This window comes from Haliotis asinina, chromosome 10 (genome assembly GCF_037392515.1).
Source record: "Haliotis asinina isolate JCU_RB_2024 chromosome 10, JCU_Hal_asi_v2, whole genome shotgun sequence".
In the NCBI taxonomy this organism is placed as follows: domain Eukaryota; kingdom Metazoa; phylum Mollusca; class Gastropoda; order Lepetellida; family Haliotidae; genus Haliotis; species Haliotis asinina.
In genome coordinates, this window is record NC_090289.1 from 19,029,486 (window position 1) to 19,046,229 (window position 16,744).

The following is a 16,744-nucleotide window of genomic DNA, read 5'->3' on the forward strand; positions in this document are numbered from 1 at the left end:
TGTTAATTTCGCTTTGGATACGTATATAAGAGGAAGTCATGATATAGACAGCAGATGTTTTACTGCTGTAAGTTATATAAACACTGCGTATGTTAGTATAGCTAATATACTACTACCACTTGATTTGTCTAACCGTGCGTTTTCTCAACAAGTGTGAGGGAAGATGGCTCCGTACACTGAACCATGGCCTGACGTATTTCTCGTGTACTGTGTTTGGGTGATTCTGGTATGAGGTCTTTCATGTCCACTTACTATCGACCACAACAGAGGCTTGTGTGAGCCTGTCCACCACCACGTGTGCCTCCTTCCCACAACGGGGCTGTTACCAAACACGGAGTACACACCTTGAGGTAAGGTTGCGCTTTATTCGGTAAGTTAAAATATCTAATAACTTTAATGCCTGTGAACTGTTATACGTACAAATATGAGCTATGTTCATGTCCAGTTAATCTGGCGCGAGATCGGCGAGAGAAGACGCCGCAACATCTGTGAATACAATAATATTATGTCGGGTTCTTTTCATTTCAATTTGCCTCAGAAACATGTGAGATTAATACCATTACTCCACTGACAAAATTATTTGGATGGGTAAACTGTTTAATTGTGTTCATCGTGTTCCTGGATTCATAAAACATCTGGAAAAGGTTGTAGTAAGCCAATTCATGTTTTAAACGCGCATGTCCACGTATATCCTGTACTTCAATAAATTTTGTTATTGAATTACAATAACATTTTCCTGTGTGTCCTTGTCACTGAAACAATGATTTGAACCGGTAAGTGAGTTTGTATTTCCAAAAAATTGATGCATATGTTATATCCCCGAGATTCTCAAGCAAGAAACGAAATATTTACACGATGTACGATTGTCCCACAAAACGAAAGGCATGTCGCATAACCGCGATCCTGACGTTCATGGGATTATGTACACACGTGGCTTTAGTGATCCTTTCATAAACTAGGATGTTCAGAGAGTTTTGTGATTACCTTCTAAACTGTCAGTCACACACATACGTGATCAGTCAATCACTAGTAAAATGATAAAAGGTGCTTCTGTAGAACTGTAAACATAAATTTGGAGGGTTATGTGTTCCATGTTCGACGTGGTTTGCTGTCCAGTGTTCCGTTGTTCAAAACTACCTTAGCTAAGATCAACCTTAAACGCTAAGGTTAGAGTTACGATCACCTTAAGAAAAAGATACGCCCGTTGCACCAAACAACCTAAGGGCAACCTTAAGTCAAACTCCAGCCTTATCTAAGGCTGAACTCTTCAGCGCAGGAGTAATGGAAGTGTCCGTAGTTACCACGCGAATTCAGCGTGTCCAGTTGACTCACTCTGTCTCTGTACACTCTCTACTTCCTCAAACTTCTTTCAATCTCGTTGTATGAAATAAAACTAGCCGCCATATTCCCTTCCCAATATTAGAGACGCTAAGGTTGGGGTCTTAGTTATCAACCTTAACTTAAAGGTCACATGCAACGTAAAACACAACTTTGCAGATTCTGGTACCTTTCGGTATGCACTTACCGAAACAAATCATAAAAAATGCCAATTCAACCTATAAAGTTGAAAAAAAAACGCGATGGGGGAACAGCTGTGCTGTGCTGTGCTGTGCTGTGCTGCGTCCATAACGCATGCTCAGTGAAGTGAATAGGTTCACGGAGCTTGAAACAGTATGCATGCCCAGAATCTGATGTCGTGAGCAGTAGTCTAATCTTGGTTGTGTACACAAACAAGTAAATAATCTACTCGTTACATTAAAAAAAACTTGTTAATTGTGGTAAGCAGTCTCTGTCACAGAGAAAGCTCAATGTCTGGTTTATTCACACCTATATGTCTGCCTGCCTGTCTGCTAGACACAACATGCCATTCACAGCTTCAATCATTGACCACGTGCAATTAGAACTTAACACCCATCAGACGATACGACATAAAGAAAATAAATTGGTTTATGACTCGTGCACCCGAGTCTCGTCTCTGCCACATTATGTAATTAGGCAGGTGTGATACTTACACACATGACATGTTTTTATGTCTTTGGGTTGCAAACAAACTACATTCATTTTTTTTCATGATTGGATCTGACGGAAACTGGTGCAAACTCTTTCAAGTCCTGCTTTGTCCGTGGACGAATGACACTTTCCAGTCACGCAGTAGTTCACCATCTCTGCTGAGATGATTTTTGATTTGATCGAACTCAAATTTAGAGAAAGTGTATTTACAAAACCCAACATCTCTATATACATTCTGTAGGGATAACAACTTGTTCTAGTGTAAATGATTTTGTTTGACAACGGTATATGAATCCATACTGAAACGATGCATCAAGTACAATAAAAGAAGTTGTTATCCATAAAGAATCTTACATTCTTGTGACTAGCTATACTTATATAAGGCCCACCAAACAGATCATCTTTCTGTACACACAATGAGCCCTCAGCGTATCAGCAAATGAACCAGCTAATCGGAAGTCGTCATTACCCTTGAATGCACAGCCACTCGCTATGACTGGGTTCGGTCTCCCGAGGGCTTCGTTTCGAGGGAAGTAAGCCCAAGTACAAAATATTAATATTGCACATTTGAATCGCGATTGTACGCTTACAATTTTGTTTATTTGTTTTTAACAAGCAGCAATGTATGTTATATGTCATGAATAAGTGATAATTGTGTTTTAATTATGTTTGATTTTTATGGTTGCATGTGACCTTTAACCTTAGTTAAGGCTGTTTCGTGCAACGGGAGGCTAACCTTAGTAAAGGTCTGAGGTTGTAATCTTAAGAGACAAGGTTGCTTTGAACAACGCAGCACAGGACCTAGATTTTCGAAGTTCTCTTAGCGCTAAGATATATGTAATATGCAATATCTGTATGGGGTGAAAAGAACCCTACGTGCGCCCAATCCAAATGCAAAAGCAACACATATGATATCCAGAAATACTTTTCTATACAGGCACCCACCTGACAAAGTGGGTTTCAAAAGTTGTGTTCATATTGTAACACCTGGGGTGGCCTTCACACTCGCGTTGGAACACCGAGAACGGGCTTCACAGGTTTAAATTGCTTGTGTTGTTACATAAAATACGGGCGGGCTTCACATGTATCTCCCTGATTCTAAAAATGAGCATTACATCTTGCATGTGTGTGGTAGCACCAAAATAAATTTGGCGTGCACAGAAACAACATCGGCTGAGGTTCCCAGCGCGAGCTCGTGCGTTTAATATCCACATTGTAATACATAGTGAATATTGATTCAATAATACTTCACTCATCAAGAAGCCCGAGGAATCGAAAGTATTCGTATCCAATGTACCGTATGCAACCCTCTGTACCATGTTTTAACCCGCCCTTTTGCTGAAGGACAGAAAAGATATTCGAAAATGAGAACACTTGTCGTGGATTAACATAAGAACTGTGTTTTGGACTCATATGGACTCGGCAGGCGTTTGAAGGATTATATTTGTTAATGTGCATGATAGCACCTCATATGGAATCTTTCATGGACCAGACTACTGTCTCTAGTATTCTACGTAATAATCGTGTTACTTAGATTAAGAGGAACTCAGAGACGCAAGGTCGCTGTGTTAGATATCATCGTGTCTGTGCAATATATTACAATGAGCCACAAATGTACGTAGTTAAGGTAATACACTTCGCCCGACGGTACTGGAATAACTAGGATTCCATGGTACGTATCTGTTTCCAGCATCAATGTCAAGTTACTCTCACTCCAGACACCTATCTAACAATGTTCCTCTGTTACGTTATTTCCACAGCAGGTGTTAGACACATTTCCAAGCTACATATTTTAAATGTGCCAGAGTTGTGAGTACGTCTTCTCCATCCATTTGAAAGTTTAGCCTTGCTACATCACAACCTGACATTGTACCCACATGACCTGTACCCTTTAAAGTCCCCACTCTCCTAAAAATGGATACGCACATGCGTTTTTCAAGAAATGAAACGTGTGTATATAGATGATTATACAGTGAAACAGATTTCGTCAAAAAACATTAACCGGCAATGAATCGTGACCAAGGTGTCTAACTGCCAAGAGCGTGGGACCTCTGAATAAACTGTTTGTTATCGACTTTTGATCAATGTGAATCTACTCATTCTGAGACGTAATTAGCAATCATTATGTAATTAGCAGTAACTGTGTATTAACTTTCAAGTCTCACCCCTAGCATAAATCCATCATCATTATGTTTTCAACCACACTTATTGATGTCTGTTTGACGTCATAGGGTCGACGTCATAGTGTCAACTGTCACTTCACCTGATTCTTCAAAGGCATTTAGAAGTTGGCGTAGTAATACAAGACACATTTTATGGATAGAAGCTTCTTGAGGTTATTTTCAAAAAGTTGAGTTCAGCTCAACCTGATGAGGGGGCTAGGATAAGCCCCAAAACGTTGTGAAAATAAACTCAAGAAGTTGCTATCCATAAAATTTGTCCTGTGTCACTTCACCTGATGAAGGGGTCAGGCTAGCTATTCTCGAACTGCTACGAACTTCTTACCCCCTGGATGCCACAGGGACATACATGTCCCTCCTCTTCACCCCTCACTTTGAAGTCCAACAACATTCTAAATATACCACGCACATATATATACTTCACAGTTTTGAATTCTGCGGAACATTCCCCGTTTCCTGATACCATTCACTATTATCTCAGACCAAGCTGAAGTGCCTTAAATTGCCGTTCAAAGTAGGCTTCATAGTAAATGACGCCATTTTTCACACTATACAAAATCGCGATTCAGAGCGTTATTTGCTGTATGTTTTGAAATGTGAAAATCGGATATTTACTGAGAGTATTGTATTTGAAAAACACCATATGAATGATCACTGATATCAAGTTTTCATGTAACCAATAATGATAATTCTGAAACGTCGCCGATGAACCCAGAATCGGTTGGGATGTTTTCTACACTTACACGAACGCCAAAGTGCGCTTTCCGCCATATGGGATGTTTACAAAATCACGTTTCGAGAAGGCTGGTATTGAGAAGCCTATTACATCATGTATATTTCATAGTCAGCTACGACAAATGCATCATTGAATTCCCCAAACATCTTAGAATCAAATTACAAATGGTCTTTGTCACCAATACAAACTGTCTAGATAAAACGAAACGAAATATACTTGGTATGAAAACGAACGCTGTGTTCGAAAGACAGCGCTTGTTTGAAATGTAAAAAAAGAAAAAATCCGATTTTACAGTGCGTAGCATTTTAGGAAATTTTCCAGCATCCAGCCGTGTAATCATTGCATACAATGGCTCAATACGCTTACATTATCGTGGGGGGAGAATATCGTAGCAAGAAATATCAAATTAAAAATAGATAAAATGCAATCATTTGATAATTCATAAAAATCTGTCAAACGTTTAGTGCAGCGTGACGTCATGACTGACGCAAAATCACGCAGAACGACAACGGTACTTGTCGGCATTTCTGGCTTCTTCCGTCATTTACAATGCAAACGATAAAAACATATAACAATACACAGATAGTCAGAATAACTCTGAATATTTACATCCTACATTTATGTACAAAAGATCCCTGAATCAAGGAAGGATACCTCATAAAATCCTGTGTACCCTTGTCAGCGAAGCCGCCATTTTGAAAGAAATCAGTCATGGGTAAAGATGTCACACGTCAACATTGTTGCACGTAGCTCGTAGCATTCATACTTTTTGTTACGGTATTGGAGAAGTGAATGCTACAAGAAAAGTTAAGACATCTTAGGCTTACGAGAGCTTCGTAAATGGGCCCCTGGAATGACCCCGAAACGTTGTGTGTAAAAGATGAAGTTTTATATTTAAACCATCTTGGTCATTTACAACTTTTAAATGCCGCTAAAAGACAACATATTACGCATATGTTATTGTTATGATTGATATCATAATCCCCCACTATAAAACTTAGATGTTAGATGTGCCATTTTGAATCCGCGCTAATAGCGCGATTTCGCACAAGCTTATGAAGGAAGAGTCACACCATGTTGTGTTCATCCTTCACCGTAGGAAAATAACACATGGTTGGTATCGGATGACATTGGTTGGAAGGTGGAGTCAGTCTATTTTCAGGAATGTGCGCTTAAAAGGCATTTGTTTTTAAACAAAACTGTTTCTTCGTAATGATTCAGTGTGATCATGTGCTAAAGGACTGATTGACGCGAACAGAAGACGCGAACGTATCAGAACACCCGTATCCACCAACACTATGAAAAAAAAGCGTTGACAACGAATCACTTACAAACGAGCGTCAGTAAGTAAGTCATCATGGGTCGTACCTGGTCATGCCAACTACGAAATTAGGGATAATGAAAACATCTGCGGTAGATGTTGTTGATACGCATAGTAGACTCGCTTGGCACCTTGTCGCATACCTACCTCGTTCACGGCTGGCAACAAAGACATTATTAATCAACTGCCTTCCTTTCGCCACGTCTATTTTCAGAAAAGCTACGAAGGTATGACTACCCTGCTTGTAAACTGCATGACAGTCAATACACGCCCTGATATATCCATCATATGCTGACACACTCGGAAGTTCTGTGTACATCTGAAGCAAGACTGTTATAATGGAGGACAGTCGGCGTGGCTGGTCAGGGCGGAAAATAAAGAGGTGACAGTATTTTGGACATCTGTAGTTATAGAGAACTAACCTGGAGACACTAGTTGCTGCGTACAAGTGAAGGAATTGCGACATATGTTTCTATAAAGGAATTGTTCAGGGTGTTAATGCTATACAATTCACAAACATACGAAATACATTAGGTTCTTGGTAGAAAGTGATCCAATGCGTTCATCGTGATCACAAGACCGGGCGAGGCTGTTAATACAAGTGAACTCCTAATGCATAAAGCATTAAAATGTGTCTGGTTTTGATTACCATCCCTCCGTTAATGTATACATGTTATGTAATCACACAGCTCATTTCTTAAATGACACGTTGCCTATGAACATGTTCGCCTTTGTCTGTAGGGTGTAGACGTTACTTAGATGAAAACATCTTAGTTGCAATGCAAATGAAGGATAAAGCTGTTATCAATGGAAAACATGTATCTAGGAATCCATAACATTCCACTTACTTTGGCCAAATCCAGCCTCAGTGTGTACAGACTACAGGAATGTCTGTATGTATGTCAGAGTGATAGTCAGGCGGGGCGTGTAACTTCACTCCAAACATACTCCTAGAGGGACCTAATAACCAGTTGTGAAAGATATTTGATAACGATTTTATTACTGAAATATACAAATATGTGTCGCTTTCACAAAAAGGGGTTTACAATATGCCATATGAATAGTGTGATCCCTTTGACATTCAAGAATCATATAATCGGTTCGAATCACACATTCCCTGTAAGTTTGTTCATTTGTTTGAACCACGTGCTCACGCGATATCGAAGATGTAAGTACGAATTTTCTTCATTGATTGGATTGACCCTGTGTGATATAAGTGAAATCCTGTCCAAAGTGCCTTGTATCTCACATATAAAATACATACACCCTCTGTCGAAACAGGAACATTAATCATAATGAACGGTATTCTGCATTAGAGCCAAAATTAACAAATTTCAATAAAACGCAACTGTTTGTTTTCGGTTGTAATAACGGATAAAAGCATCGACGTAAAAGTAGCATGACACGCACCAAGAAGTTTTCATGATGTTCGATGTACCTATGTTTCAGGTTTAATTTCTATGGACGAAAGTTTACGTATAATGTAAGCAGCGTGACAGGAAGCGACAGTGAGCTTATGTCGGTACGTATGCTAGTTCATTCGTCGACATGTCATATGTCTTCTGGTTTTCGAAACTCAGTACATGTGTACTACTAGCTTTCTGGGGACAGAAGTCTTGGGGATAGTTGGGGATAGTTTACATGGCCTCCCCTAAAAAAGCTCCTCGTGACAGGTGGAGGTCTAACGCCATTATTGCAGCCGAACAGGGACGCCTACTTGTCGGCTACCACAGGGGCTATACACTGCCGTGTTACAACTGCATCATATAGTTGTCACTCACATGGCTCTCTGTCGAAATATACCTTTCTTGGTGTCATGTACAATAACGTACTGTCAATTCGTGGTATGGGGCCGACTGGGGAACTAAGTCATAATTAAGATGAAGTTACGTTTACGAAGATGAAAGAATAGTTACGGTCACAAGACATGAGATTCAACTATTCATGAATGGGGCGAGTGGATTTCCAGCTCAACCTCATGGAGTTTGCTATGAGCAGCATGATCCTGCTCGCTTTCGTCCCTACAGACACAGAATACTGCTTGACAATGTAGGTGTGAGCATACATACAATATGTGGCAACAATGGTCAGGCGAAGACAGATACAGGAGGATAACACATCCTTGACAACGATTAAGAATGCAGACTGACCTCAAATAAATATCTACAATTAGTTCTTACATGGCTTCGCTACATAGGTTTGGTCTTTACACATATTGATATGATATGCAGTGTACGTGATGTATCTGTTGGGTTCAAACTGTAGTGTAATTGGTATTCCTTTCCTTTCTTTCTTTGTCACTGTACGATGAAACCAGATAAATACCACGTCGGCACCAAGCAGAAAACCTAGATTACACTTCTATTTGTATCCCCTTTCGTAATGCGGCCCACTTGTGTTCTGTCCAATATTCGTGTACTGCTATAACAAATCTCGTAATTTGGGAAATTGTTCAAAGAAAAATAAAGTTTCTTGAAGTCTTTTTTGGCAAATGTTTCGTATTGCCTGTAGATGCACAGATATACTTCATGTTGTCCTTTGAGGGAATTAATGTACATAACCAGACAGCCCTTTTGATATCGATGTAAAATAACATATACATTACGTCAAGGAAGGTTTTCCAGATAAGCTGGGCATTAGTCACAGCAGTACTGTCAGCTTCCTTGTGTTACTGCGTCGCGTCGTAGTACAAACGGATGTTAGTGTGCATGGTTGCTGTAACTGCGCCCTGGTATGAGATAAGACTTGTCTGTTTCTTGTGACTGAAAAGCTTTACTAAACAGTACAGCAATCTCTCTCCCTAATTCGACTTTATATCTACCAATAGATATAACATCAAATGTCCCACACAGAGTAATGAAGGTTATCAATTACTGCCAGAATTGACAAACACGTGTTTCAGGTAGCGAACACAGACACATCTTCAAGTTATATCAAGTGCTATTCGCTCACTAGATGTGGAATAAGTCAGTTATGCCATGCATATTATGTATTGTATTTGATGAAGGCATGACCAATCCTCATGACTTTAAAATCTAAAGATTTCGGAGACAAATACTATCACTTAACCACCGTCATATGAATGCTATTTCATAGTTTCAGCCCACCATTTATTCCCACATGCCATTGAGATTAGGACAGGACTGATTCCTCTAACTTTAACCCTCTCGATTCGACCAGACTGTGTCGTCACGTGTACCTATGCCGTGCTTGGAATCGTGCAGACTGAAGGGTGATGTTTGCGTTGACTACTTTTCCTATCCACAGAAGCATCTGATGACATGTTGCTCTAATTTCCGATGACAAAGTTTGGGAGTCCAGTGTTACTACACGATTTTTCATCTCCCATCCTTGATCTTTTTGTTGACATAGTGCAAGGCATATTCATGTACACACATAACAGATAGCGGAGACAAAGTGTTAGTGGAATTAGAATAAGTCATATTTTCGCAGATGTGGAAAGGTTGGTCGAAGATAAAGGTAAGGAGGAAGTGTGATCTGTTTAAAATACATGTATTCGAGGTAGCGATTGGATTGCATCTCGTATTAGTCAGGAGTAGTTGCTGAAGCAGCAGTAGTAAAACACATTTAAGAGGAACTACACCTGAGGTGGTAAGTTTCCTTAGGTTGGTTGGTTCTAACATCTTACTTACAAGTATTAGTTATAACATAGGATATGATTCTTAGATTATCGAAGGACCAATGATCTTAAAATCATTGAGATGAAGCTGTTGAAATCCATTTAGGACATAACTTGGGAGAGAAGACGCTTACAATTGCTGGCATCAATATCTAATCTTCAGATTCAAAAGAATGATCTCAATAATCTAAAACTGTTGCAAATTTTAGATAAAGTATCAATACTTTGTATGGAAACATATTTATTCCTCTAGTTGACAAAGAAAGCGAGAGGATCCATATCTCTAAGGCTGTTTACTGACAACAGTCTGCACTGTTTCTTGCGTGTGTAGCGTATTGTCCATGGTGCTAACACTTTCATTTACCTTGGAGAAGCTAGTGCTTACAGGTTTGCTGTTTAATTGTTTTATCAACATGTGTTCTATGTCCATTAAATTGTCCAAGATATTGAGGCATCAGCCTCATCAATTCTTTTGGGATACCAAGTACTCTTCAGAATGTTCTAATCAGAATTCAGTGATCAGAATTTTGTAATGCGCATTCTATTTGAACTGTGGCAATTCGACATTGATATTATATTGATTCAACGTCAGTCTGTACAGTGGATAGTAGGCGCTTAAATAAATACATACATGCGTGTGTGCGTGCGTGCGTGCGTGCGTGCGTACGAACGTACGTACGTACGTACGTACATACATACATACATACATACATACATACATACATACATACATACATACATACATACATACATACACACATACATATTATTGAACTTACCACACCCACAGAAAGGCGTAATATCTCTTTCGAATAGTGAAGAAAGTTAAAGAAGACCACGCTGCCTCTCTTTCTACCCACTTTAACTATATATACTACCCATCAAAAGCTTACACTCAAAGCGCTCGTCATATATTATGTGTTTATGTGGTGAATTTATCTATAGTAAATGAATTCATCTATTAACTTAGGGGAATCAACTGCAAATCATATTCAGATGAATTGCATGAGGATCATTCATCAGGTTGCTATAAAGCATGTGCAAATACCGTGCATGTTAACAGCTGCGTTGTGGTGTAAAATTGTGTTCAGAAGTCACCAATTTTCACTGAATTTCATCATTAATTGAACTCAGGACAATAATCTTTTCAACGGTACGAATTTGTTTTACAATACACTTTGTGCGTGTATCAACAGTGTCTTTAACCAGTATGGAATAGTTTACAAAATCTAGTTTAGGAACAGTTGACTAAAGTAAGTCGCTACATTTACATTTGTGAATCTAAACTTTTGATGGGTAGTATATTTTTGTACATGAAGCCAATTTCTCAACACGCCGGATATCCACAATTTAGTCATCTGTTTACCTGTAAAAAACGATCAGTGGTTTAAGATAAGTATTTTGCCTGTTCATACATAACTATTAAAAGCTATGAATTCTCTGTTAAAATCTAAACTCTGTCATAATCTTCATACATATGCTTAATTATTGCATTTTTAAAAACAGTTAGAATTGATAACTGATTTGATAAATATATTATGATTGGAAGTTTGAATTAGTAACTGAGATTATTAGTAGCTCTATGATACCACTCTTTATTCCATACTCACATTACAGAGCTACACTTAGATCTTATATCCGTGGTCTCATGCAGAAGAAGATATTATGTATCTTATTAATTTTTGGCTAGACGTGTCTAAATTGTTGACAGCTGAAGGGACGGTGTAAATCCAGATCGATGCCGGACGAAGATGTACTGCAAGACCCCATTGTCCCTAGTATGGTGATCTACCTTCAGTTGTTGGTGATCTGTTGCCCATGTTCATACTGTCTTGTCCGCATTTGAAATAAAACTGAAGAGATAGATGCTAGTTTTACTTCTAAGTCACTGTGATATTCTAGTTGGTTTTACTGTCCCTCGCTGACAGGTTTATATAATTTACATGTATTTATGGTGAATTACAACTTATTTTGGTCAAGATTTGGCTGAAATATTGCCGATGTGACTTTAGATTTTAAATCACCCTCTCACTCATACATATGCGTACATATATGTTCTATTAATCTATCCTGTCACGCAAATCAAATGCCGTCACAAGACGTGTTACAACATTGTCGTTTTGTTACAATTAATTACCTATCCATATTACTCTCTCTCTCTCTCTCTTTCTCTCTCTCTCATGTATAATACTTGATGTTTCCGCCAAATGTCCTCCACTTGCCACGTATATTCAGTAACATGTGTGCGACACATTATTTTTGAAACAGAGGTTGGTATTCAGACGTGTTTTGTCTACTTTGTTTTTAGGTTAACTAGCACTGTGATGAAACTCCGCGAAAGACAAACACTCGCTGACGGTAGCACATGACTTGAATTTTGCGATTCAAGGCTGTTATTTTCAGTGTTTACGGGGTAGTTTTCTTTGAGCCTCAGTGACATATATGCAAGAAGAAATACAGACAATTGTTTCGGTGTCAGTTGTCATATCAAAACTCATCGGTGTACAGGAGGAATATAGCTTGAAAACACAATATAGCAAAGTGATAATACAATAATACCTAATTGTTTTTGTCACGTATGAAACTTCCATAGTGAGACACAACAGCTATTGAAAAAACAACCTCTATTCACCTAAACGCCCGTAGACGGGAAAATGGCAGCGCCTTGCCTTTGTTTGCGTACAAGGAAAACGTGCCTACTCGAAAGAAACGTATTTACATGCGATTTCTGGGTGCAATTGAATGGTTTATGAAAGTGGCCAGTTTGAAAACATCCATCCCTATGTTTCCACGTGTGTAAGTGTATGGTCTCTCCGCAATGATTGTTACATCTTGTCCGTGTGTATTTACATATAAACTGTGGCCGCCAGCCTGAACAAAGCTGGTATACTGGAGATGTGTAGGTTGAGTAAACTAGTAAGGTTAGTGGCAATAGACCACGTATTCACTACGGTACAGTTTTTGCGGCGTACACTCAAACAATGTCGAGAAATTCGCTGAAGGAGAGGTTTCCATTCGTGGAAAAACTTGGAGAAGATATAGAGATTACAAATGAAATGAAGAGCATGGTACAAGTAAGTAGAACTATACAACAATGTAGTTGTAATTTGACTCAATAATCCACTAGATTTAAGGTCGGTACCCAGTCCTATAAACGAATTCTTTAGGTATTAGGGACACATACTCCATATGTGGAACAACTGATCAGTTTAGAGGTGTGAAGCGACCTGTGAGAAAATTGTTTGAAAAGGACATGTGTAAACTAACGTATTACACTTCGTTAATATTTGGATTGAAAAAAATATAGTTAGAGGGGAACTCCCTCCCTCTTACCCCCCAACCCCACCCCAAGAAAGGGATTCGCTGTTGTGTTATACAACTTTATTTTGTCAGAAAACCCAAATAATTTACATTAATATCTATCATTATCTTAAAGGAGCCAAAGTCCATTCGATTAAAGTCCGTTTGGCTCAAAACCGGACTGATGGATTGCACAATGAAACGATGATCATAACAAAAACATCAGACCAACTGTGTTTTTTTTCACAGAATGTATGCCCTAAACATTAAAAATAGAATTGCCAAGCTACTATTAAAATACTGACAAGGTTCACTGTTCCGTGGGAGGAGTGCAAAGACAGACAGACAGACAGACAGACAGGTGTTCAGACAGTACGTGCACTAGAGCCGACAACCTTACTGATTCTTTAACCTGTACTGTGCCGTCGCCATCATTTCTCGCACAACTGGCTGTCCCTTGCTTTGCACTCCTCCCTCATGCTCCGATAGATGGGTTCTGTAATTCGAGGTTCTTTCTTGATATTAATGTTACGTGTGCATGAGTACATTTACAACGTGCACCCAATTTATATCGTCTTGGTTGCCTGCGTTGCATGATGCGTAATGACTGTGATTTTCAAATACACCCGAACATTATGTTGTGCTTATCGCGTCTACTGTATTGATTTTAAAATGATTTTTTTCTTGAACATTACACTTGTTTGTTACTAATGCATACTGAGCAAAACTAAAGAAGAGAGATACGATTGATATTTACAGTTAGACAGTTGAGGATATTGGTGTAACCATCTTATTTCCTCTCTCGGAGTGTTTGAGGATTACATGAACTAGTTGGCTATGATAGTTTTAGCCAGTTAGTTAAAGGTTCGTGTATTAAATGAGCTATAAACATTTTTTTCTCAGAAACTAACACTGAGTTTTGATTTGTCTGAGTTATAGATACATCATTGTACATACATTGTATGTCGCCAATGTCACCTCCTTGTTAAAAAACAACACTGTCTTCAATAACGAAGTGTCTCTGTACGTGTGTCATTTTCATAATGTGGGCGACAACCCAAGCCCTTGAATACTGACGTGTATTAGACATGGCACGCCTGCCGCTGAGATGGACTTCCTGCACCTGTTGACACAAGTAGTAGACCATGTTCATGGTCTTAATCACCGCTCTGTCGGATATCTGTATCTTCGATAATACGGGGATAAAAGGGGAATGTGCGCGGATCTCGCCCACTTAGTAAATACAGGAGGACCAGAAGGCGTATAATGACCGATACCCGCCCGTAGACGACACAGGATTGCCACCTTTTGCATTGCAGTCAAACTTCGCTTCACCAGTGACCGTATTGGTTATATATTGTGTGGAAGTACACCGTATTGTGAACTTCTTTGATTTTTTTCAGGTATAAAATGGATTAGATGTGCAATATAGAATTTATCGGCAGGGCGAAAATGGCCTCACGCCTTACCATATGACGAAGCTACCAGTGTCAGCCATCATCGTCGTTCTTTAACATACAACAGCTGTCCATGTCAATGATAAGCAGTGTTCCTTCACATAGCACAGCTCACAAAATCCACATGATGGAACACTACCTAAGTTTGATACTGGTAGGAGTGACCACCTAACTTAGCTACTGGTAGTTGTGTCACATGATGGAACATCACGTTTTCCTGATACTGGTCGGCGTGTCATATAATGGAAGACATAGTAGTTTAGATACTGGTAGTTGAGTCATATGATGGAACACTACCTCAGTTTGGTACTGGTAGGAGTGATCACCTAATGTAGATACTGGAAGGTGTCTCATATGATGGAACATCACGTTCTTCTGATTCTGAAGGCGTGACCACGTAATTTAGTCACTGATCGGTGTGTCATATGATGGAACATCATGTAATTTAGATAGTGGTCGGTGTGTGTTAAAATGGAACACCATTTAATTAGATACTGGTCGGTGTGTCATATAATGGAACACCATTTAATTATATATTGGTTGGTGTGTCATATGATGAAACAGTACGTAATTTTGATATTGGTCGGTGTGTCATATGATGGAACACTATGTGATTTAGATACAGGTCGGTGTGTCATATGGTGGAACACTATGTGATTTTGATACTGGTCGGTGTGTCATATGATGGAACACTATGTGATTTAGTCACTGGTCGGTGTGTCATATAATGAAACATCATGACTGTAATTTAGGTACTGGTCGGTGTGTCATATGATGGAACACCATGTGATTTAGATACTAGTAGGTGTGCCATTCTGACACTGGCAGCCGTGACCACCTAATAAAGATACTGGTAGGTGTGTCTTATGGTGGGACACGACGTAATTCTGATACTAGTAGGCGTGACCAAATCTTACACAGGTATATATATATATATACCTCATTCGCGCGTATGTGTGTTTTTCCTTTATAAATTCTTTATATATATATATATATCTGTGTGTGTTTTCTTATATAGCAATGCAAATAACCACTTAAGAAGGTGTCTAATGTCGACTTAGCAAATGTGCCTTATATAAAGTGTGCCATTTACCATGTAAAACTAAATTCCTAATTACGAAGGAGTCTCCGTCCTGTTTATATAGATGCGCATTTGTTACATACACACTACTGTTTGCTGAATTCCTTTTTCGCAGCCTGTAAACTCGCTTATCGCCTTATCCTTCATCTCCGTCACATGGTTTATCCCTCTCTTGTATTTCCCCTCATATGGGTTTCTCCCCCCACTGAGCTCTTCGGAACCGCTACATTTCACCGGTCTTTCTCCGCCATTTTGTATGAGCAACATCTTACGTTTTTCCGTTGTGGTATATAGTGTTTGCTCTGGAGGTAAACACCCCTTCATCTCTGTCAGGTTTAGAACTCTAGCTCCCAGTTCCATTTGGAGGAGTCCACTCACCTCTAAATGTGACGTTGGATGTCAATGTATGCATTTGAATATATCATTTCCACAGCTATGTTCCTAAATGTATATTTCCACATACAATGAACATAGAAGACAGACTCAGGCAAGCCTATGGGGATGTGAGTAAAGTGAGCTATTACTTCTCATGTAAGCCATGCCATTGTATATAAGGACGGTGACTGCTTCATGAATCTTGGCATTCGATCTGACAAGTTAGTTCATTATAGCAGTAGGTGATTGTATACCAGAGCAATGGACGATGCTTCACTGTGTCACGTATCACTTATTACACTATTACTCTCACACTTTTAGATGGAACTATCGAAGACCGACCCAGTTCCAAATGGCTTCGTAGTTGACCGACCAGTGGCACTGCCAGAAAATCTCGGTGATAAAGAGGAACTTGTCAGAGCGCACAGAGAAACGTTTCCGGGAGGGCTTGACAATCCTGGTTTCAATGCCACTATAGAGGAAGTAGGTAACCAGCAAGAGGGTGCAAGCAGTGACACGAGTAGCGACAACATCAAGTTCAGGAGCGCTGACAAAGATGATTTAAGCCAAAGCGAGAACAACGAGTCAGTTCTGCGACGCTCAGTGCCAGGAAGAAGTGGGAAAAGAGATAGCTGTGCCAGGTG

The 16,744-nt window shown here is 39.4% G+C and overlaps 1 protein-coding gene across 1 annotated transcript in view; it reads left to right on the forward strand.

Moving 5' to 3' along the window:
- Window positions 1–310: 310 nt before the first annotated feature.
- Window positions 311–16,744, forward strand: part of LOC137298245 (chitin synthase chs-2-like) — a 33,513-nt gene continuing 17,079 nt past the window's right edge. Inside the window, exons 1-4 of the mRNA XM_067830418.1 lie at window positions 311–350; window positions 6,462–6,629; window positions 7,697–7,769; window positions 16,422–16,741. Of these exons, the coding sequence (XP_067686519.1) occupies window positions 6,586–6,629; window positions 7,697–7,769; window positions 16,422–16,741 (437 nt within the window). The 5' untranslated portion in view covers window positions 311–350; window positions 6,462–6,585. The remainder of the gene's footprint in view (window positions 351–6,461; window positions 6,630–7,696; window positions 7,770–16,421; window positions 16,742–16,744) is intronic.